At 43.6% G+C, this 25,004-nt stretch overlaps 1 protein-coding gene across 1 annotated transcript in view; it reads right to left on the bottom strand.

Annotated features, from left to right (window-relative positions):
• MMAB (metabolism of cobalamin associated B) overlaps positions 1-25,004 on the bottom strand; it is an 88,861-nt gene that overhangs the window by 36,279 nt on the left and 27,578 nt on the right. Inside the window, exons 2-3 of the mRNA XM_069214736.1 lie at positions 20,442-20,503; positions 20,015-20,108 (exon numbers count right to left, since the gene is read on the bottom strand). Coding sequence (XP_069070837.1) covers positions 20,015-20,108; positions 20,442-20,503 — 156 coding nt within the window. The remainder of the gene's footprint in view (positions 1-20,014; positions 20,109-20,441; positions 20,504-25,004) is intronic.

The raw sequence follows: 25,004 nt of genomic DNA, 5'->3' as shown, positions 1-25,004 counted from the left end.
TCACTCCTTTTCCAGACCATCGCAACATAATTTTTCAATTTCCCTCTAGATCTTAGATTAGTACCATGTTGTTGGAGGTGGGTTACCTCGATTTCAGAACCATTTTTTAGGTTGAGCATAGCAGTGCGCAAATGCTGCTTTTCCGACGTGTTGGTATGTATCTGGGCTTTTAACAACGCCCACCTCACGCTCATCACAACCATGGCCTTGCCCTTCAAAAATCCTTTGATGACATTGGTAAAGGGTTTACGTTTGTCTCACCTTGGGGAGGTTTTGTTACCACCCCTCTTACATGGATATTTGCACTTTTGCCAATAAGTTTGACTGCAAGCGATCCTCTTTTTCTTTCTGTGTCTCTCCTTTGCGCTGATGCTCTTGGCGGCCATGGCACTGTGAATTGGCTCGCTTATGTGAAACTGCATTACTTTCGATTTTCAATTTATATGGCAAGAAAAGTCCGGTTACGAGCTTACAACGTTAATATCTCTAATTTGAGCAAATGCCAGAACCATTGCATTGCAAATGCTTGTCTATTCCTTACAGTTCCTGGGATACATTGGTTTAAATCTCTGGCTAGTCATTAAACCTACTACAGGATAAGGTACTAGTACTGTGCCTGAAACTTTGACACTGATCAGCAGTTACCTAGATGAGGGTCTCCTAAAGCTCCCACCATCAAGGGATATGCTGTAGGTGCCAACTCATTTCCAACACCATCAATTACAGTATTTGGATCTTTAAGGTTGAAAATTCTGAGAAGTACATAGTTTATAATTAGACTATGCTCAGCTCCCCCCTTGACAGACACTACCACAAATGAGTAGCCCATTTAATTGGAAACTGAACAATGAGCTTGGATCAGTGCTTGCTACCTAAATCCGTATTTGTTTTTAATCTCATTTCATTTTTGGGTGGTGTGTTTTTTGGGGTGTAAAACGTGCACACTGACATTTTAGAAAATTCTCTCAAAAAGACAGACTTAACCCAGCATAGTTGATACATCTTGACATTCTGTATGTCATTTTTAGTTCTACTGATCTGATATTGTGAACAACGCTACAGTAAGACAAATGTGACCAGAGTATTTCAGAAGACAACCAAGATGTCCTGATCTTCAATACCATTTTGAATACAGATCAATATATCATCTAACTGCAATAAATAAGTTTGGAGTTGCATTTTGGCAGAAGATGATGCATTTTTTAAAATTTATTGTTGACCAGCTCCTTCCATGATTTGACCTGCGGCCAATCAGGTGGAGAGACACAGAGTTTCAATCTCTTCCAAAGGCTCAACAGCTCAGATTTTCTAAGCATGTAACATAATATAATGAGCCTTAGGATGGGACGAGGAAAGGTTTATTCTGAATCCATAAAAGATAACAATGCAGGAAAGCTACAGGTATGAAGGAAGAGGGCCGCCTTGATGAAATAAGATTGTGCAGCACACCCCATTTAGCAGCGGTCTCTGAGCAGGTATGGCTACAGAGGCAGTAGTGCTCAGTGAGTTAGTGCACGGACACCCACATGGACGCTTTCTATATATGTCAGTAAACAACTCTTTTCAAGAGGACAGCTTACTCATCAAAAAAGGCAGTGCTGTTACAGCTACTATGATTTTTATTTTTTTTATTTTATATATTGACATCTTATGAAGCATTGGCCTGCTCACCTTGGAGTGGCAAAATATGACCCATGAAAAAATCCACAGAGTTAATAAAAAATAAAAATAATAATAAAAAAAAAAAAAAAAAAAAAAAAAGTCACCCTTTGTATGCATTACTGATCAACACAGAGTCGGTCTTATTTGCAAAAGAAATCGAGCCTGTTCCAGCAATATAAACCTTTAAACAATATTTACCCAATGTTTAACATTCAATGTATGCAGTCTGTTGGAGTGGACAGCTTAGAATGCTGGCAAAAGAACTATTTTATTGAGGTGAAATGGCGAATTAGCTTTTAGAACTAAGTGTGGACTGCTGGCTAACGTAACTCTGTCTGGAACTTAATAAAGGGTATTTGCACTGAAAAAGCCAGAATTTTTCTGACAAGCCTGGCTAAAGCAATTCCCAAGAGAAAAGCAGTCTTCCACTAGAACATCTGTATGGAGTACTTGCAAACAGGTTCCAATGAGCTTCTGACAAGGCAAGGGACCCTTGCACTTTGTTTAGTTACTAAACAGGAGGCAGTCTGACTCATGGAGACAAGATTCTGAACAATCCGTTGATAAACTCTTTAATACTTCTGCTGGAAAATAACAATAGCTTAGACAGAATCCATAGGTGTTTGGAAACAGCTGTCAAATTAACTCTTACTGAAGAATTCCATAGTCCAGAATCAGCCAAGTGGAGTAAATAACCCCAAAAGTCCTTAGGAGACATGTTAAGTACATAGAGGTTGAGTGTTCTCATCCAGGTACAAAACCTTGTATATCAGGATGTATGTTTTATTACTGAAAAAAGCTGTTGCTGCCCATAGAATCCTTAGGCATTGGGAGTGGTGTTCAAGGTTTAAAAAAAAAAAAACAACTATTTCTGAAGCAGACAGGCATTTACGTGGAGGGAGAGTAGGTTATGATGCAACACCAGACAGTTGTCTGTCTTCAGAAGGTAATGATTCACTTTGCTCTGGACTGGCTTGTCCGCAAATAGGTCCATAGTTCTCATGTAGAGGAACTGACTGGCTCAGCTGTGGTGACCATCATGAGCAAGCACTATTCCAGTTTGGCTTCCCACTGAATTTTGGAAATCAATGGACTCTGTAGAAAAGCATAAGCTCAGATGCCCAACAAGGACAGCGAAAGTGCTTCTCCCAGAGTTACTGGACATTACCACTTGCATGCGTAGAGTTACCATTTTGCATTCTTATGGCTCGCAAGGATTTCTAGCAGAGGAGTTCCCCATCCCTGAAGAACGAGGTGGATTTGCCTTGTTATCCACTTCTCAACTTGTGAAGTGTCCTTCCTACTGAGGGGGTGTTGCCCATACACTATAGAGACCTGGCACATGCTCCGATGACAAAATGACTTCATGCTATAGAATCCAATGATACAGGTGATGCACTTCTTGGAGCTCTTGTTTAATACTGTAACAGAGTGAGTATGCGATCTGTTCCTATGCAGAATTCAATTTTTGGCTCCGGAGTAGAAAATCCTTTAGCACATGTCTGACTTAACTGCAGCACACTTATGTGACAAGACTGTTCCTGTAGATTTCAAAGGCTGCTTATTACATGCTCTTGAACATAAGCACCCCAACCTTTCAGAGAGGGATTCACTGTTAAATGAAGTTGAGGATTCTTGAGCATGTCAATTCTGTTCTGCACGGATGCGATCTTCGAGCATCCACCATAGAAATGCTTTTCTCATCTATGGAGTAAATGTTATGCGAACATCCCAAAAACTGTAGATTTGTTGCCTCTGAAGGCTCAAATTATTCTTGGAGAGAACACAAGCACAATCAGCACTGAGGATCTAACAGGATGATTGTAGCTATCATGCCAAGAAGAGAGCTGAGATCTGGATCCTTGAATTGATATCTTTAGCTGCAGTCATAAGTTTGAACTCATTGAGGTAAAGACACTTTCAGAGTATTTATGTATATCCAAGCTCCCAGAAGGAATATAGGCCCTCATTACAACTTCAGCGGTCTTTCAAAAAGACTGCCGAAGCCGCAGGTGCCACTATACCGCCAGTGCTGGCAGTATTGATGGCTCCCTATTATGGAAACAGCGTTTCCGTTCCCTGGCCCAGCGGAAAAGTCACATCAACATTTCCGCCGGCTCATAACAGAGCCGGCGGCAATTTTGATGTGCAGTGGGTGCAGCAGCACCCGTCACGCACCTCACTGCCCGAAATTTGGGCAGTGAAATGTGCGATGGGGCTATGCCTGGGGGCCCCTGCACTGCCCATGCCAATTGCACGGGATGTGCAGGGGCCCCCTTACTGCCAGCCTTTCCATGGCAGTGTTTACCGCCATGGACAGGCTGGTGGTTGGGGACTCATAATCCCCAGGACAGCGCTGCAGGCATCACCGCCTGGCGGGAGCCTGGTGGTCAAGTGGAGGAGCAGGCGGTATGGCTGTGGCTAATGCGCCACAGTCATAATACACTGGCGGAACACCTACAGCCAGTTGGCCATTATATTTTACGTATTTGGTGCTAACTAGGAATAATGAAACAGGTTGAGTGTGTTGTGAATGGCATCATTCAATTCCTGTTTTTTTGTGGGTGTCTTTATGAGCCAGTGGTCTAAGTATGGAAAGATTAATTCTCCAAGATGATGTAGGTGCACACCACTAATTATAAGCATTTTCTAAATATTTGTGGAGTTTATTTCAGGCCAGACAGCAAGGTTTTGAAATTAAGGGGTGGGCCACTGATTCTTGACCCGAGAGGCTTGTTGTGCAGAATCTGAATGGCTATGTACAATAATGTATTGTGTAAGTCCATAAATTCTGGGTAATTGTACGGTTAATGGATGAAGGATGTCAAATAATGTCACCGGTCTGTTCTTTCTCCCAATGTTTATTGCTTGAGATTTCCTCTTCTACAGTTGCCCAGCACTGACAAATTTAACTAAAGTCACTGCAAAAATATTAACACTTTCACCAATTTTAGCCAAACAATCACCTTCTCTTTCAGGGGTTGTAGGAAAATGCCACTGTTGGCATAGTTACCCCCTAACGTTTTGCCTTTTGTTGATGCTAGTTATGATTGCAAGTGTGCTGGAACCCTGGTAATCAGGCCCCAGCACCAGTGTTCTTTCCCTAAAACTGTACCTTTGTCACCACAATTGGCACAGCCCTGACACACAGATAAGTCCCTTGTAAATGGTACCCCTGGTACCAAGGGCCCAGTGGCCAGGGAAGGTCTCTAAAGGGCTGCAGCATGTATTATGCCACCCTGGGGACCCTTCACTCAGCATATGCACACTGCCTCACAGCCTGTGTGTGCTGGTGGGGAGAAAAACCCTAAGTCGACATGGCACTCCCCTCAGGGTGCCATGTCCACAACTCACTGCCTGTGGCATAGTTAAGTCACCCCTCTAGCAGGCCTTACAGCCCTAAGGCAGGGTGCACTATATACCACAGGTGAGGGCAGAGCTGCATGAGCACTATGCCCCTACAGTGTCTACGCCAATTCTTAGACATTGTAAGTGCATGGTAGCCATAAAGAGTATATCGTCTGGGAGTTTGTCAAACACTAACTCCACAGTTCCATAATGGCTACACTGAACACTGGGAAGTTTGGTATCAAACTTCTCAGCACAATAAATCCACACCGATGCAGTGTGGAATTTATTGAGAAATGCCCACAGAGGGCATCTCAGAGATGTCCCCAGCATGCCAGCCCAACCGCTATTGCTAGGCTGATCAGTTTCTGCCAACTCCAGACTGGTTTCTGGCCACTTGGGGTGAGTGCCTTTGTGCACTCTGTGACCAGGAACAAAGCCTGTCCTGGGTAGAGGTGCTTCACACCTCCCCCTGGAGGAACTGCAACACCGGACGGTGAAAAGACTCAAGCCTGGTAAGACAGCGGCCCAGGGCACTCCAGCTAGTGGAGATGCCTGCTCCCCTGGACACAGCCCCCACTCTTGGCGGCAAGTCCGGAGGAGATAATGAGAAAAACAAGGAGGAATCACCCTCCAGCCAGGACAGCCCTTAAGGTGTCCTGAGCTGAGGTGACCCCTTCCTTAGAAAGTACTCCATCTTGTCTTGGAGGAGTTCCCCCAATAGGATTAGCGTTGTGCTCCTTCCCCACAGGGAGGAGGAACAAGGAGCGTGCAGCCACCCTCAGGAACAGTAGCCATTACCTACTGCCCTCAAGCCATAAACACACCCCTAAATTTAGTATTTAGGGGCGACCCTGAACCCGGGAAAACAGATTTCCTAACGACCTGAACAAGAAGAAGGGCTGCTGACCTGAAAGCTCCGCAGAAATAACAGAGACAACAACTGACTAGGCCCCAGCCCTACTGGCCTGTCTCCAGACTCAGAGACCCTGCAACAGCGATGCATCCAACGGGACCAGCGACCTCTTCAGACTCCGAGGACTGCCCTGCAACGCAAAGGACCAAGAAACTCCTGTGGACAGCGGCTCTGTCCAAACTACAAAGAAGAAACCATCTTTAAAGGTACTCCAGCCTCACTCCGGAAGCATGAGTCCCCAACACTATGCACCCAACGCCCCCGGCTCGTGTCCAGAGAAACCAACACTGCAGCAAGGACCCCCAGGTGACTCCCACGGTGTGGACACCCTGAGACAACCTCCCTGTACCCCCATGGCGACGCCTGCAGAGAGAATCCAAAGGCTTCCCCTGACCGCAACTGCTCGGTAACAAAGAACCCGATGCCTGGAAGAAGCACTGCACCCACAGCCCCCAGGCCCGAGAGAAACCAACTACCGGTGCAGCAGTGACCAGCAGGCAGCCCTCATCGTTGCCCAGTTGGTGGCTGGCCCGACAAGCCTCCCCTGTGCCCTGCCTGCATCACCAGAGTGACCCCCCCGGTCCCTGCATTGATTTCAATACTAAACCCGGCACCTACTTTGCACACTGCACCTGACCGCCCCTGTGCCGCTGAAGGTGTATTTTGTGAGCCTGTTTGTGACCCCCCCACCAAGTGCTCTACAAAACCCCCCTGGTCTGCTCCCCGAGGAGTCAAGTACTTACCTTCTAGCAGACTGGAACCGGAGCACCCCTGGTCTCCGCAGGCACCCATGTTATTTGGGCCCTACTTTGACCTCTGCACCTTACTGGCCCCGAGTTGCTGGTGCTGGGTGTATGGGACTGACTTGAACCCCCAACGGTGGGGTGCCTATGCCCTGGAGGCTGAACTTGTAAGTGCTTTACTTACCTGCTAAACTAAATTGTACTTAGTTCCCCCAGGAACGGTTGATTTTTGCACAGTGTCCACTTTTGAAATAGCATATTGGCATTTTTGGCAAAAACTGTGTACCTTACTGTTTTACTTCAAAGTTCCATACTTACCTTTGCCAAGTACCCTACAATTTATGTATTTACTTGAATTCTGAATCTTGTGGTTTTAAAATAAATTAAGAAAAGAAAGGTTTTCTATATAAAAACCTATTAGCTTGGAGTTAAGTCTTCGAGTGAGTGTTCCCATTTATTGCCTATGTGTGTACAACAAATGCTTGACACTACCCTCTGATAAGCCTACTGCTCGACCACACTACCACAAATAGAATATTGGTATTATATAATTTTGCCACTATCACCCTCTAAGGGGAACCCTTGGACTCTGTGCACACTATCTCTCACTTAGAGATAGTATATACAGAGCCAACTTCCTACAGGGGTGAAGTGCAAGTAGCTGTTGAGTTGTATGAATGTGTCGCATTGCTGCTGGGATGACAGAATCTTCAAAAGACAAGAAAAAAGTATCCAGGGGCATGCACTTTTACTCTGCACAAGCCACTAAGGTTCATAGTCTTGGGTGTTCAGACAAAAAATACCTTACTTCCAAAGATAATGTAAAATTGGGGTAGGCCAAACTACTTGCTGTATCTTTAAAGTTGAATTGGACGATTGTTTTGACAGTTTTCTCCAAAGAGATATTGAATTTCTCACAGCAAAGTATTTTACTCTGAGAAATTTCCCAACATTGTCAGGTGCGGTGTCATGTGGAACAGGATCCTAATCAGCTCCTTCAGACAGTACATCAGTGTCCCACTCTGAAGGTTGGTCATCCCAAGGAGCTTACCCGAGTGAGATAAATCGGTCATTATCAGTGACATCCTCATGACCTCAACTACTGTCATTATCCAGTTTTATAGAATTATCATCTGTGTATTGTGGGCACGGATGTGAAGGTTCACACAGTTCTTAATTTAAAAAATAGTATGTGCCGATGCCCAAAGTTGTTCTTAGAAGCCCACAGTGTGTGGTACAAATACTGGAGTGGTGAGTACCAAGGCCGCATATTTTTGATACCACCTCATCCCACTTAGCATCCACCAGACACTCTCTCCCTTGTTATTTTCCCCCTTCAGGTACTTTGGTTTGCTCCTTTCATCCTTTATCACTGTTTTTCCATATACTTTCCCCTTATGTGTAGTTCTCTCTTTTGCTTTGGTTGAATGTCTGAGGAGGCAAAGTATTGGTCCTTAAGGTTATGTGTTTTGGGGGATGGGGGAAAAAGTGGGGAGCAACCTTCAACCACCATCTCAAACTAAGCACTGGCATCAAGAACATCAGGTTGAGCCTTAGAGGTGGGTATTTGGGAATGAGCTGAATAGAATCAAAGGTTGGGTGGGATGTTAGTGTTGAGCCAGAATCTAAGGGAAAGTTAAAGCTGTCAGCCAAGAACAATTGTAAGGAGCATACAAGGCTGATGAAGGCTGCCTTTAGTTCTTGAAAAACCTTTTTTAGGGGACTAAAAAAATCAGCTTGAACCTAGAACACAGAAAAGCTGGAAGTGCTGGTTGTTCCCCGAAGCATCACTGTCAGTCTTTGAGATAACTGACTACAATAATTCCCCTCCTCAGAATCATCATGGACAAACTGAATGTCTAGATTGTGATGGCTCTCAGGCACACTCGCCATGAGAACTTCCATTGTTCTCCTCAATGATATGAACTTGTAGCTGCCACTGGTCTTTTTCTGCTTCATCTACAGGTCCTTCATCGCTGTAATCATCATGATCCAACAAGCTAGGCAGAGGCTCTGAAGTAACGCAAATTGGTGATATTATTGCACAGTTGTAGTTGAAACCAACTGATTTTTTTTGTTTTGTTTAGCAACAATGTGTTAAGGTTGTCAGCATCAATGTTGGTGAAGTTAACATGTTTGCCTTTGAAAGAGGTCTCTCAAGCTTTTCCAGTCACCCCTTGTATTTGGGGAGTTTAAGCCCTATACATTGAGAGTGATGATGCTAATCATCAGAAGTCACAAGACAGAGTAAGCATGTGAGACCTGAGCAAGTGTTGTAGTTGTTGCTCCCTGAAAGCCCCTCCAATGAATAAACAAAAATTATGAGCAAGAAAAAAATATATAAAGGCAATATTATTCCCCTCAAGAAGGTAGCACATGGAGGTGAGTTTCTGCGCCATCACTACCAAGTGCGGAGCGGGGAACCCCTTTACTTCCCCCCCCCCCAACTTTGCATCCTGGCAGGCCACCTCCCAACCCAGACTACCGGGTCTATCGGAAATGACTTGGGTCATCTCCCACCCCAACCAAGTCAAGAGATAATCATGGAAAAATCTATGTAACTTGCCCATCTTAGAGCTCAGTCTAATGTGTTAGGCCCTGTGGGCCTTCATCAATGGCTATGGTGCACAACAGTCTTCTTTATATGGCTGCAGGTCCTGGCACCCAGAGTCCCAGACCCAAAAAAGGTCCTGGCACCCAGAGTCCCAGACCCAAAAAAGTTTCAGTCAATCCAATCCCCGGCTAAAGCCATTCTTGATCCCTTTGATCATGCCAACTCCAGCCATTCGAGTAGCTGTGTGGGCACTTCTGGTGTTTGTTTGCTGTGAGGTGTCCTTGGCATTCTCCAGGACTGGGAGGCCCAGCATCTGGAGGCCTGCAAGCTGTCTGTTACCAGATGTCTATTACTATCTAGAGCAAAGGAAAGACAAAAAGGGAAATCCCAATATATACCTGATTCTGTCATTGTTAAGTTTTTGACTTATAAGCTTAAAATCTGCCTGCGGCTGAAGCGTCCTTTGAGTGACATCTTGGTATATGGTGCAAGAACTCTCCTGCAATGAGACCGTGCCAAGTTCGCTGGCCCTCCATAGAATAGCCTCTTTTTCGGTGTAGTGGAGAATTTTACCAGGATGCAGCATAGCCGCTATTGAGAAGGAGGTCTCCTAACCTCTGGTCGATGTACCCAGTTAGGTGGATTTTGGGATGTTCATCGCCAAGCAGCGAATACAACAAACATGCAACAAATGACATTAATACAGCCTCAGGTACTTGCTCACTCAGGCTGCAGAGTATTTAATTCTTACTACAAGAGCAGTTGTTGAGGTCTTCGGCTTGTCTAGGGCCCAGCTCAGTTGGTGTTCCATTGTACAGCTAGAAGAAGCAGAGGCTGACCAGCTGGCTTCAAGCACCTCCTGTTTAGCCTCTGCATCTATTATTCTCTGGCCCATTGAATAGATGTCTGATCCAAGCTCTTGAATACTGGGCTTAAAGTCAGACCGCATGTGACTTCTCAAAACTTCCCAAAGCTCATAACATACCTCACCACGTGTATCCTTAAAAGTAGGGAGCCACTCAAGTTAGATTTGGTCAGGGCCATGGATGCAAAGGGGTGCTCTGTTGAACGATCTATACCATGACACTCGTCTGCTGGTTTGTGCCGAGTTCTATCAAAGGATGCCAGGACGCCACCTCAGGTAGACCTCTTCTTGGGGGCACAAGGAGAGCCCCACCTACCATTCCTAGCTCTAGAAAACATTGCTGCCTCAGTAGCAGTCTGTAACCAACCCTCCACTTGCATGGAGCAAGAAAACCAGGCCTGAATGAGGAGCTTTACCAGCCCAGACTGCATCAGGTTAACAATACCGAGGTGGTTTCCTTTCTTAGGGCCCAATGGAACATCAATGGGGCCCCTCTACTATGATATCTCTTACTTATGCCTGCGCACATGGAGAGCTTGCTGGTAATGGAGTCATCATCAAAGGTCTCCAGCAGTGACTCACAGGTCTCAGTGTCCCAGCAGCCCACCCTCCCATCACTCCCTCTCGGCCATGGGGCCTCAGGTGTACCTTAAAGGCAGCCAGCCAGACCACGTGGTCTCGACATCGCACTGGCTTCTTTTGCTGTGTTTGTCAGTGCCACTCTGATACCCACCTTTGGCGGCCACCATCAACATGGTGTCTCCTTTGGTATGTGAGTGCGAGCGGGCATATACCCACTCTGGCAGGCCACCTGCGTGGTTCTCCATTATAGCCGAATCCCCCGAAGTCAGGCCGAAGTCAGACCTCTCCACAGGGCCTCATGCTCAGGTCATAGCACAGGCAGGTCTCTCTGCAAGGGCCCATATGCTCCGCCCTGTGGTAGTCTTGTCTCAGGGGGGCTACGGCAGCCACTCCTCCATGCCACTGTGTTGTGAGTCTCTTCCACCGGGGACCAGAGTTTGCTATCTAGGTCCCAACCCGCCAGCTGTTGTATTGGGGCTGCCGGGCCACCTCTGCAACTGTATAGCAGGCATTGCTTTTTGGGACCCTGGAACATTGTGCGTCGCCCGACTCGACTGGGTGAGGAGCTCCAGTGGAGAACTTCCTGCTACTGGCCATCTTGGCCACATCCTCCCAAGGAGGATTTTAAAGCAAAGGAATGAAAATGTCACTTACCCAGTGTACATCTGTTCGTGGCATTAGTCGCTGCAGATTCACATGTTTGGCACAGTCCGCTGCCTGGTGTTGGGCTCGGAGTATTACAAGTTGTTTTTCTTCGAAGAAGTCTTTTTGGTCACGGGACCGAAGGACTCCTCCCTCTTTGGCTCCATTGCGCATGGGCGTCGACTCCATCTTAGATTGTTTTCCCCGCAGAGGGTGAGGATGGAGTTGTTTGGTATAAATAGTGCCCATGCAATGGAGTGAATATGTATGTATGATAAGAGTTTCTAAAAATTATTTACAAATGTTCAGATGTTTAAGGTTTATGATCTACTTCTAAACGGCTACAGGCTTCCCGGGGAGGTGGGAGGGTACATGTGAATCTGCAGCGACTAATGCCACGAACAGATGTACACTGGGTAAGTGACATTTTCAGTTCGATGGCATATGTTGCTGCAGATACACATGTTTGGCATAGACTATAAAGCAGTTACCTCCCCTAAAAGCGGTGGTTTAGCCTGTAGGAGTTGAAGTAGTTTGGAATAATGTTCTTAGTACAGCTTGGCCCACTGTAGCTTGTTGTGCATTTAGTACGTCTACACAGTAGTGTTTAGTAAACGTATGAGGCGTAGACCAGGTTGCAGCCTTACATATTTCGCTCATAGGAATGTTTCCTAGAAAGGCCATTGTAGCACCTTTCTTTCTGGTTGAGTGTGCCTTTGGTGTAATAGGCAATTCTCTTTTGGCTTTAAGATAGCATGTTTGAATGCATCTGACTATCCATCTAGCAATGCCTTGTTTAGAGATTGGATTTCCTATGTGTGGTTTTTGAAAAGCTATGAACAGTTGTTTTGTTTTCCTGATTAGCTTTGTTCTGTCAATGTAATACATTAGTGCTCTTTTGATGTCCAATGTATGTAGTGCCCTTTCAGCCACAGAATTTGGTTGTGGGAAGAACACTGGCAATTCTACTGTTTGATTTAAATGGAATGGTGAGATTACTTTTGGCAGAAATGTTGGATTTGTTCTTAGAACTATTTTATTGTTGTGTATTTGAATAAATGGTTCTTGTATGGTAAATGCCTGTATTTCACTTACTCTTCTGAGGGATGTGATTGCAATGAGAAATGCGACCTTCCAGGTTAGATATTGCATTTCACAGGAATGCATGGGTTCGAAAGGGGGACCCATGAGTCTTGTTAAGACGATGTTAAGGTTCCATGAAGGAACTGGTGGTGTTCTTGGTGGTATAATTCTTTTTAGCCCTTCCATGAATGCTTTAATAACTGGTATTCTAAATAGAGACGATGAATGAGTAGTTTGTAGGTAAGCAGATATAGCTGCGAGGTGTATTTTTATAGATGAAAAAGCGAGATTCGCTTTTTGCAAATGTAGTAAGTATCCTACTATGTCTTTAGTAGAGGCATGTACTGGTTGTATTTGATTGGCATGGCAGTAGTAAACAAATCTTTTCCACTTAGATGCATAGCAGTGTCTAGTGGAAGGTTTTCTAGCTTGTTTTATGACCTCCATGCATTCTTGTGTGAGGTCCAAGTGTCCAAATTCTAGGATTTCAGGAGCCAAATTGCCAGATTCAATGATGCTGGGTTTGGATGTCTGATCTGTTGTTTGTGTTGTGTTAACAGATCTGGCCTGTTGGGTAGTTTGACATGCGGTACTAGTGAAAGGTCTAGTAGAGTTGTATACCAAGGTTGTCTTGCCCATGTGGGTGCTATCAGTATGAGTTTGAGTTGGTTTTGACTCAACTTGTTTACTAGATATGGAAGGAGAGGGAGAGGGGGAAAAGCGTACGCAAATATCCCTGACCAATTCATCCATAGAGCATTGCCTTGTGATTCGCGGTGTGGGTACCTGGATGCGAAGTTTTGGCATTTTGAGTTTTCTCTTGTTGCGAACAAATCTATCTGGGGTGTTCCCCAAATTTGAAAGTACTTGTTCAGAACTTGGGGGTGAATTTCCCATTCGTGGACTTGTTGGTGGTCTCGCGAAAGGTTGTCTGCTAGTTGGTTTTGTATTCCTGGAATAAATTGTGCTATTAGGCGAATGTTGTTGTGAATCGCCCACTGCCAAATTTTTTGTGTTAGGAGGCACAATTGTGTTGAGTGTGTTCCTCCTCGTTTGTTTAGATAATACATTGTTGTCATGCTGTCTGTTTTGACAAGAATGTATTTGTGTGTTATTATGGGTTGGAAGGCTTTTAACGCTAGAAATACTGCCAACAGTTCTAGGTAATTGATATGAAGTTTTGTTTCGTGTATATCCCATTGTCCTTGAATGCTGTGGTGATTGAGGTGTGCTCCCCACCCTGTCATGGAAGCATCTGTTGTTATAACGTATTGAGGCACTGGGTCCTGAAATGTCCGCCCTTTGTTTAAATTTTTGCTGTTCCACCATAGAAGCGAGAGGTATGTTTGGCGGTCTACCAACACCAGATTTTGAAGTTGACCCTGTGCCTGTGACCATTGTGATGCTAGACACTGTTGTAAGGGTCGCATGTGTAGTCTTGCGTTTGGGACAATGGCTATGCATGATGACATCATGCCTAGAAGTTTTAGCACAAATTTTGCTTGTATCTTTTGGTTTGGAAACATAGCACTTATTAGCTTGTGGAATGCTTGCACTCTTTGTGGACTTGGAGTGGCAATTCCTTTTGATGTGTTGATGGTTGCTCCTAGATATTGTTGTGTTTGACACGGTTCTAGGTGTGATTTTGTGTAGTTGATGGAAAACCCCAGTTTGTGAAGGGTTTGTATGACAAAGGTGGTGTCGTTTGCGCATTTTTTTACTGTGTTGGTTTTGATTAGCCAGTCGTCTAGGTAAGGGAACACATGTATCTGTTGTCTCCTGATGTGTGCTGCTACTACTGCTAGACATTTTGTGAACACTCTTGGTGCAGTTGTTATTCCGAATGGCAACACCTTGAATTGGTAATGTATTCCTTTGAATACGAACCGTAGGTACTTTCTGTGAGAAGGGTGTATTGGTATATGAAAGTACGCATCCTTTAGGTCTAATGTGGTCATGTAATCTTGCTGTTTGAGCAGTGGAATGATGTCTTGTAGTGTGACCATGTGAAAATGGTCCGATATGATGTAGGTATTTAGTGTCCTGAGATCTAATATTGGTCTCAATGTTTCGTCTCTTTTTGGAATTAGAAAGTACAGGGAGTAAACTCCTGTGTTTTTTTTGTTGTACTGGTACTAATTCTATTGCATCCTTTTGCAGTAGTGCTTGAACTTCTAGTCCTAAAAGTTCTAAATGATGTTGTGACATTTTGCGTGTTTTGGGGGGGATGTTTGGTGGGAAGTTGTGGAATTCTATGCAATAGCCATGTTGGATTATTGCTAATACCCAATTGTCTGTTGTAATCTGTTGCCAAGATTGGTAGAATTGGCTTAGTCTTCCCCCCACTGGTGTTGAGTGAAGGGGTTGCGTGACTTGAAAGTCACTGTTTAGGTGGAGGTGTTTTTGGAGTCTGGAATCTTCCCCTACTCCTTGGGAATTGACCCCCCCGATATCCCCTGAAACCACCCCTTTGGAAGGAACCCTGATATGGTGTGGTTCTTGATTGTTGGCTGGTGGTGTCTGTGGGTTGGCCACGAAACCCCCCTCTAAATGGAGTTTTTCTGAAAGAGCCTCTGCTCTGCGGGGAGTAGAGTGCGCCCATGGCTTTGGCCGTGTCTGTGTCCTTTTTAAGTTTTTCAATGGCTGTATCCACTTCCGAGCCAAACAGTTGTTTCTCGTTGAAGGGCATATTAAGGACAGCCTGCTGGATTTCAGGTTTGAAGCCTGAAGTGCGTAGCCAAGCGTGTCTCCTTATGGTGACAGCAGTGTTGACTGTTCTTGCTGCAGTATCGGCTGCGTCTAGTGAAGAGCGGATTTGATTGTTTGAGATCGTTTGTCCCTCTTCCACTATTTGCTGCGCCCTTTTTTGGTATTCCTGGGGAAGATGGTCTACGAGAAGTTGCATCTCGTCCCAGTGTGCGCGGTCATATCTGGCCAGCAGCGCTTGTGAATTTGCGATGCGCCACTGGTTGGCTGCCTGTGACGCCACTCTTTTCCCTGCCGCGTCAAATTTTCGGCTTTCTTTGTCCGGAGGTGGGGCGTCGCCAGATGTATGTGAATTTGCTCTTTTGCGAGCTGCCCCTACTACCACAGAGTCGGGTGGTAACTGCGAAGTAATAAACACTGGGTCTGTGGGTGGTGGTTTGTATTTCTTATCCACCCTTGGGGTGATGGCTCTTGATTTTACGGGCTCCTCAAAAATTTGTTTTGCGTGCCGTAACATCCCTGGTAGCATTGGGAGACATTGATATTGGCTATGTGTAGCCGAGAGGGTGTTAAATAAGAAATCATCCTCTATAGGATCGGAATGCAGTTGGACATTGTGGAAGTCTGCAGCCCTAGCCACCAGTTGCGAGTATGAGGTACTGTCCTCTGGCGGTGACGGCTTTGTGGGGTATGACTCGGGATCATTGTCCGGCACTGGGGTGTCATACAGGTCCCAAGCGTCTTGATCCTGATCGTCATGACTTATGGTAGTTTGCGCTGGTGAGTGCATTTGTGGCGGTGTTTGTGCCGGCGATGCCTGTGGAGGAGAGGGCGGAGGCGTGACTTTTTTAACCACTTTGGCTTGTGGTTGTGTGTCATCCTTTGGAAGTCCGATCTTTCTTTTCCTCATGATTGGGGGAAGGGTTGATATCTTCCCTGTATCTTGCTGGATGCACAGTCTCTTTTGTGTGTAGTCCGATTCTACACTTTGGAGCTCTTGTCCAAATTTGTGCATTTGGCAACTTAGTCCTTGTTCCTCTGAGTAGGATGAAGGTGTGGTATTTTTCGGCGCCGAGAGAGAATCTTTTTTCGGTTTCGGCACCGACAGAATTTTTGTTCCTTTCGGCATGGATTCTCGGTGCCGATGTCTTTCGGTGCCGGTATCTTGTTTTTGTCTCTCGGAGCCGCTTTCTCGGCTCCGAGGTTGCTCCATGGCGGTCCCTCGACCGGAGTCGGGTGTCTTCGCTATGGGCGTGCCCTTTTTCGGCCCCTTCGACGGGTCGCCTGATTTATGGGTCGAGACATGGCCTGTTGGCAGTGGCGTCCCCTGGGCTTTTGGTTTGTCGATGGATTTACTTTGACGTCTTACTCACAGTTTGTTGCTGTTGTTCGACGTCGGAGTCTCCGGATTCTGATTCCGGAACCGAGAATGTTTCCTCTTCGTCGTCGAAACGTTGTTTTGTCGACGTGGACGCCATTTGGTGACGCCTGGCTCTTCGGTCCCGGAGTGTTTTTCTGGACCGGAAGGCTCGACAGGCTTCACAGGTATCCTCCTTGTGCTCGGGGGACAAGCACAAGTTACAGACCAAGTGCTGATCTGTATAAGGATACTTACTGTGACATTTTGGGCAGAAACGATTCTGACTAACTTTCCGAACCGAAACACGGAGCGAAAAGGAATACGTCCGAACCCGACAGCGGAAAAAAAACAATCTAAGATGGAGTCGACGCCCATGCGCAATGGAGCCAAAGAGGGAGGAGTCCTTCGGTCCCGTGACCAAAAAGACTTCTTCGAAGAAAAACAACTTGTAATACTCCGAGCCCAACACCAGGCAGCGGACTGTGCCAAACATGTGTATCTGCAGCAACATATGCCATCGAACCTTAAGTTTCACTCAGGTTGCTCTAAGGAGGCAACCATTTGGTCAGATCCTACAAATAAGTCCACTAGTATCCTTCGAATGTAAATGGTTATGAATTGTCTCAAAACCCCAAAAAATAAAAAGTCATCAACCTCAGCTTCTTCCTGCAAAGTTTAGGGGTGAACCATCAAGCGGGGCTCAGACAAAAAAAAAAAAAAAAAAAAAAAAAAAAGGGCTCAAAACACATTTCCTTCATGCAGTTTTCCATCGGAAAATTGAACAGCGATACTGCAGTAATGGCTGAATGTAATTATACCATATTTGGCAAAAAAAAAAAGCTAGTTCTTGGTCCAGAAATTTTGCTTTTTGTGATTTAGCTTAAATCTGTTCAGTAGTTTTTGAGAACTTAAGATTCAAAATGTACAGAAACACGGAGGCTTGCATATCCAACATATCAAGAGGTAAGATCTGTTTGGCTCCTACCACATCAACAAAATGGGATGCCAGCCATTTCAGGACTTTGCGTCTCAGGGCCCGAATATTGGACCGCTATACTCACGGTGACTGTCTGATCGCTGCGGTTGCGGTGGTCTGATGCCACATTATGAGGTTGGCGGTCAGCCCTGCCAACCTACTGCCGTGTCCACCGGGATCTGCAATCCCGATGGGCTGACGGTCGGAATCAGTCAGGGCGGCGCTGAAGTCGTCAGCGCCGCCCTGCTGATTACGACCTTGTTTTTCACCAGCTTTGAAAAGGCTGCTGTAGGACAGGTGCAGCAAGCCACAGGGGGGACGCTGCATTGCCCATGCACTTGGTATGAGGGGATTATGAGACAGCGACAATGCTGCCGCCACTTACCTGCTGGGCTGACGGGTGGAAACCTTGGGTTCTGCCTTTCATCCCAGAGGGAAAGCCGTAAATGGCTGGACGGGGAGGTAGCAAGTATGGTGGCAACCTCCACGTCTGAAGTTTGGCAGACGGGTCACCCCGCCGCTGAACTCATAATCAGGCCCTCCGTCACCTCCACTACAAAAAGTACACAAAAAACATAAGGGGCAGAGTAGGGATACCTTGTCCCCCTAGGCCTGGTAAAGGAGTCCCCCGGGGCTAACAATGTATTTTTTTTGGGCGGCTCCAGACTTTTCAAATATACGCCCCACAGGATTTCTTTTTTAAATAATTTATGATCCTGGTGGAGCCCCTAAAAGGGGCAGTGACACCACCAAGCATTCAATGTTGTGGAGAGCTGCAGGGACCGCAGCAGCCCCCCAGCAACATATTAAAAAAACGTGCCGGATATCCTGTCCGCCATATTATGATTTCCATAGGATATAATGGAATTGGAATACGGCGGTTGAGATATCCGTCACGTTGGTGATGGATTAATCCAGCTGCCAAACTCTAAATTGGGCCCTTATATTCCTGGGTTATTGAGTCCATGAACCGAGGGCAGTGAACCATAACTTTTAAAGCACTCTAAGCTGGAGCTGTATGCTAAATAGCTGGAGTGCAGGGAATTCCTTGTGTTTGGTTCTATGGCTGTGCATTGTGGTTTGAATAACTTAATTTTTTTTTTTTTTAAACAAACAAAAAAAAAAAACACACAATTTCTTTTACATTTTAAAAATGCTATATCGAAAACATTTTATGACAACCACTACTATTAAACATTGCAATGTGTAAATTTATAAAATATACATTTGATTATCGCTACTGGTGACTTTTTGACAAAGTCAATAGGTTCGATTTGTATATGATGATGATGAGCTTACTCTCTGATCAAGCCAATAGGCCCCCTTTTTGTATTTTGGTGTTCTGGCCCTTTGACAAAGCCATCAGGTCTACCTTACTTAAAATGACATCCTTTATACTGTAACATGACAGTCGGTAGTTGGGCGCGGGGACTGGGTGCAGGCCACATTGTGCGCCCAATCCACGACACAGACAATGATGGACACCTTACCAGGAGTGGCTTGCGGTGCTTTGTAGGGCGGGGTGGTGCATGGGGGAGGGGTATGGGGAGTGATAAAAAATAATAATAATAATAATAATAATTACCTGCATCATCACTGCTGCATCTGCCACTGCACCCCTCCAGGCACAGGCTCCCAGCCTGCCCTGTGGCCAATCTTGACGCTTCTCAGTGAAGCGTTGGGATTGGCTGGGTGCTCCCAGGCAGACTGGGAGCCTGTGCCTGCTCTCTCCAGCCCGGCAACACCAGGCTGGAGAGAGCAAGTGCACGTGTGTGTCAGCTCGAGGTGGCCCGCCAAACATACATGCGCACTTAGTACACATCACAGCCTGCGGCCTCGCCCCTTTTAATACAAAATGATAAACATGGTTTATCGTTTTGTAGTAAAAGGTTTGAGAGCTGCGGCTGCTGGCGGGGGAGAGGAAGAGTTTAAAGGGACGTTCTAGTTGGGATAAAATGTTAGTTAAAGCATACCACTTGAAACTAACAACGCCACTAAAATTGACCAGTTATAGTTATCTCAAGTAACAATAACCCATGTACTACAGTAACTATAACTTGCATCCTCGCCATGCATTGCTTATTTCCTCATGTATTACAACACTCATGACACTGTCTGACATCATGGAAAACATCACTGCAACTTCTGAAATGACTTCATGGATAACAACACTGTATATGGCAGGGGCACAATTTATAGATACTTGAGATAACTGTAACTTGTGAATTTCAGTGGTTTTGGTTAGTTTAAAACGCTAAGTTTTAACTCAAATTTTCACCTAACTACAAAAATCCCTTTAACCATTGTTTTATTCAAGATTATACATATATACACGCACACACACACACACACAAATGTTGACTTTCACTGTATAATTTTCAACAATGTCAAAGACTTACAGCTAATGGCTTCTGCATCAACACATAGATGTACATTGTTTCATTACTGGCACTCCTCCTCTAGCTAGTACTTTACTTCATTTAAAAAGAAAAAGTACCAATAGCAGAACTCCCTTCACTACACAAGTGATACGAAACCAGGAGGAATTACAGTGAAGAAAGAGCATGTTTGTATTACCCAATAGCTGAACTTAGTTCATCTGTTGTTCCCAAGGCTTCAAAGACCTGGTCATCTTTTGCTCTCCTCTCCCCAGTAAATGTGCTGGAAAAGCCTAATAAATGAGAAAATGTTACAAATATAAAACACAAATTGAATGCAGACTAAAACTATACATTTATATATGCATTTTCTGTTATACATGCGGTACCTCTGCCAGATAACCCAGTCCAGAAGTAGGAGCAAAACATATCATGAAGTTTTAAGTCTGTTTTCACAAACGAGGTCTAGTCAAGACAGCATTTAAAAACAGAATTGTCTTACTGATCTGCACTGGTTTTGCCTTGTTTCTATTATGTAACAATGATCAATGTGCATCAGTAATTTAGAAGTGGAGGTGCTGAATGTGCATTTACCATTAGAATGTTCAAATGTCTATATCACACACCTTTATCTCCTGTTTTTGTGTAAATCTTGGGTACTCTGTTGACCTTGGATCCGGATTCGGTGCTAGAAAAACATTAGATTCAAACAGCTGTAAAGCAGCGTGCTAAAGACATATCAAACTGGAGGTACATTTATCAGTAACCTGAAAAATAAAATGGTGTGCATTGTTACATTGATCAAAGAAGGAATGTCTGGCATAGGTATAGGAGGACCAGGGTCCAATTTCCAGAATAACAATGACTGTGAATGATACTGGTTTAGACGGATTCTAGGTTAAACCACAAATATCCTCATGGGGTGAATATAAAAAAGAATCTAAATGAGAATATTGTACATAGCACGTGGCAATACTGAAAAATGTGGACCAGACCCATACAGAAGAGGAGAATGGTGGTGAAAGGGGAGAAGCTGATGAGCATAAATGGCTAAACAAGTCAACCTGTATTCAGAGATCATAGGCCCCTAATAAAGGACAGTGCGATAAGAAAGAAAAAGCTGAGCAAACACAGGAGTGTTCGCTTGTTCTGAATGAGGACTAACTTGTCTAGTAAAAGACTGACCCTTGCACGTAAAACACAACAAAAGTGTGTAGAATTGCTACCGCCCGTTGCCCAGGACTTATTGTTTGGGGTAAAGGGCAACATATTTTCATGTTTATTTTGTCCTCTGGACATAAAGGCACAACTCCTTGCAGAACTAACCCTTTCGCTACCAGTTTATCTGTGTTTGCCACCAAGGCAATTGGGACCCAGGTGCATAACTTGTTCAAACACTGATTTGTGATTAATTAATGGAAAAGCCTTTACTCTTAGGGCAGTGATCTAAAGAAATGCAGTGAGCCCAGCTTCATTCCAATTTGAAACGTGTACACATGTTCGCAAAATTTAAAAATATGATTCTACTTCAAGGTAATTTCCCGATGACAGCAAATACATACAATAGTATCAAAGCAAGATTGGTGATTGTTTGCTTTCAAAACAAAATCTACACAAAAGAAATCTGCAACTTGGAAAATAAAGCATTATTTTAATATAAAAAATAGTGTGCAACTTTAAGTACCATTGGGGCAATTTACAATGGTAACAAACTTTACATATGGAAATTACTCTTACACTTTCAGAGTAACTTTACTACTTTTAGCTATTCACAAAATGCAAGTGTAAAGGTACTCAAAAAAGTGTAGATGCAGGTTTCTCCACTCCTTCAAACAGGGGGTGGAGCCAAATATAAAAGTGTAAGTTACTACTGCCAAAAAAAGGAAACAGTAGTTATGTCCAGCACCACACGTGCTCATCCACTCGTTTCTCACGCAGAAATAAAATGGAAGTGGGGGACTTAAATAAAAAAATAAAAAAAACACCCTAGGAAATCATGTTAAATTAAATGATATTATCAAAACATTAAACAAATAAATGCAACTCAATGTTAAAAAAAAGAAAAAAAAAGAAAAAATCAACGCACAATAATTAAAACATCTTTTAACAACCTTTTTGAATGCATAAAGTAGTATAACATTAACTTCTATTAAAGTATGATTAAATTACTTTTAATTATATACATGACTTTTAACCAATAATGTATAATAAAGAATATTTTTACTTTATATGGGAATTTATTTTTTCATTTAAATTTCAGAATTTTGTTTTCAATTTAAATTAAAGATTTAATTCAGAATTAGGTGAATGGTGCTGTACTGTTTTGTATTTTATTCTACATTTAAAATATACAATGTTATTTTACATAGCTATTTAAAAAAACTATTTTTACTAATTTATTATAAAACTTAGTAATTTCTTTTTAAATTTTACTTATACTTCACCACAGGGCGATGTCCAGCCCCACTGTGGAGTGTCTATATGGTAAAATAAAGGAAACAGTAAAAAGGTTTATTTAACTCAGAAAATAGCACTATCCAATAATAATGTACATGTTTAAATATATTTTGAATGAAGAACAAAATAAAAAAAAGGTTACAGCAATATTAACACAATTCTGATTTCAATCTTTAATTTGAATATATTAAATATTGTTTCTGAAGTTATATTCACAGTATAATGAACATTAGAGGTCAATCTGACTTTTGGGAAAGGGCAAAAAAAAACTCGCATTTTAGCATCCCTTCTTAACGTCATTCCAACAATCCGACTGGCCAGTATAAACCACCACCCACATAAGTAACATCCCATAGCTAAGGCACAGCTTGATCCTTTTTTCTCATACTGATCAAGCACTTCCACGTTCCCATACATATTTGCATATAAGCATATACTACGTAGGAAGAACTATGTCTTGCAAGCAAAGACACCTCTACACCACACTCCTATTTCAATGTCCGTACGTAAACTCCTAACTTTCCATCACCCTTCTATCCTACACCATTTTCAAATGCATACCACACTCAACATATAAATATATACCCCAACAATGGAATACTTTAAGCTTAATGTTGGCTCTGCACAACATTTTGCAACAGTGTGGGGGACATTTAGGGCCTATATTAGAGGGGAAATTATTGCTAAACAAGTGGTGTGCTAATAACCCTACATCACAGATTATCTGGGCAGAAACAGAATTTGCCTTATTAGAAAGGCCTGATGAACAGACAGGTGATGGCCAGCTGATAGCTTCTATCCATGATAAACTATGCAAGTATCACAAGGTGGAGGATAGGGAGGTTAACTTCAGAAGGAAATATGTGATTGTGAAAGATTATGGGAAGGGAGAGTGCCTCAAGGAGGACCTGCACAGCTGCTGAGGCCCAAATAGTTGGAGGGATATATGGTCAGATGCTATATAGTTCCCAGTTAACAGCAGAAAGATTTCAGCTTCACTTTGGTGAATTGTAAGCTTCCCGTTTAACTTCCACGGGGACTAGATAAAATATTTCTTAGGGAATTAACAATGGCATGGCTGAGGAACACAAATAGAGAAGTACCAAGTGCTCCATTATTTCTCTAAGAGGTCAAATGAGCAATAAGAGATGCCAGGTCAGTGTGCACCGAGAACAATGGCCTCAGAGGGACGTTTTTGAGGAATAATTAAATGTGCTAACGGCAGTTATGATAACTTTATTTGAAGAGTTGGCTACAAGGGGCAGCTCTCACACAGAGAAGCAGTTGTGGATATGATCTTAAAACCAACTGCCAATGTGTGTTCCTCCTACCAACTTTTTTATTGTTGCTAAACACTGATACTAAAATCTTAGTAAAGATTTTGGTCTGTTGTATGACCCTGTTTATGACTGGATTAGTACTTCGGGAGCAGTTGGGGGTTATCCTGGGCTGTTTTACAGTGCATAATTTGAAACACTTCTTTGGCACTTTCACACAGATGAGCCCTGATGTAAAAGGAGTTAGTGTTTTTCTAGATGTAGGGAAGGCTTTTGATTCCATGGAACAGGACAGTGGTTCTGGGGACCCCTGGGGGTTCTCGGAGCCGCCTCAGGAGGTCCGTGACTGCTTAGAAAATTAACCAATATTAAAAAGATTAGTAAAGTGTATATAAATAAAGTGGCTAAATGTACAAATACAAATTTTAAAACATACTATAAATGTCCAGGAATTTGAAACTGGAGTCTAAAAATGTTATTAGTATCCTCAGATTGATTTGTGGGAGCAGTGCAGGTGCATCAAACAGAATATGGTATGGAAAATGAAACACCTACAGAAATGATAGCACATTTTATTTCATTTGCATACAGAATTAAAAAAAAAAAAAAAAAAAAATAATAATTTTAATAAGAAGGTTGGAGCCTGTCTAAATTCTATTGAAGCCAATAGCTTCAATAGAATTTAGACAGGCTCCAACCTTCTTATTAAGATGTTGATTTTTTTGTTTTAACTTTTTTATACAAATGAAATGAAATAAAACGTGCTATCATTTGTGTAGGTGTTTCACGGACTGCTTGTTTCTGTATTTTTTGTTTATTTTGCGGTTCAAATCACTGATGATGTTTAGGCTTGGGTCTCCAGCTTCAAGTAATGTCTCATGGGGGGGGGGGGGGGGGAAAGAGTTACTTGGATTCCCATAATAATTGAGTGCGGGCCCCATGTTCCAGTAATGATAAAGTAGAGGTCCACATAAGTCTGGGAACCACTGGAATAGGCCTAGGTCTTTGCAGACTGATGTCTGAGATATCTTCTTGAAGATAGTCCGACTACTCTAGACGAAACCCACAGCCAGACACAAATGGCTTTACAGTCAATGCAATACCTGTCAGGGAGGGACGAGTTAGGGATGGCAGCGCTCCCCATTATTATTTGTTTTTATTTGCATTTCAACTATAATAAACAGTATGTATACAACTGATGTCATAAGGGTTCAGCATAAACAGGGATGTGGAATTTATATAGCCCGACACCCAGGAAATATTGTTTGGGGTCAAGGACAACAAGTTTTCACGTTTATTTTGTCCTTGGGACAAGTAGGCCCACCCCCCCTGCAGCACAAACTCTTTGGCTGCCAGTTTACAGGGATCAGGAAAGAACACTGTCTGCAATTAAGGTAATATTTGTGCCCATATGTTAATAATGTTTGAACTTGTATTTATGGTTCACTAATGCAA

Source organism: Pleurodeles waltl, chromosome 11, assembly GCF_031143425.1.
Source record: "Pleurodeles waltl isolate 20211129_DDA chromosome 11, aPleWal1.hap1.20221129, whole genome shotgun sequence".
NCBI classification, from domain to species: Eukaryota; Metazoa; Chordata; class Amphibia; order Caudata; family Salamandridae; genus Pleurodeles; species Pleurodeles waltl.
The sequence above is the reverse complement of the archived record's forward strand: the minus strand, read 5'-3'. Positions and strand labels throughout refer to the sequence as shown.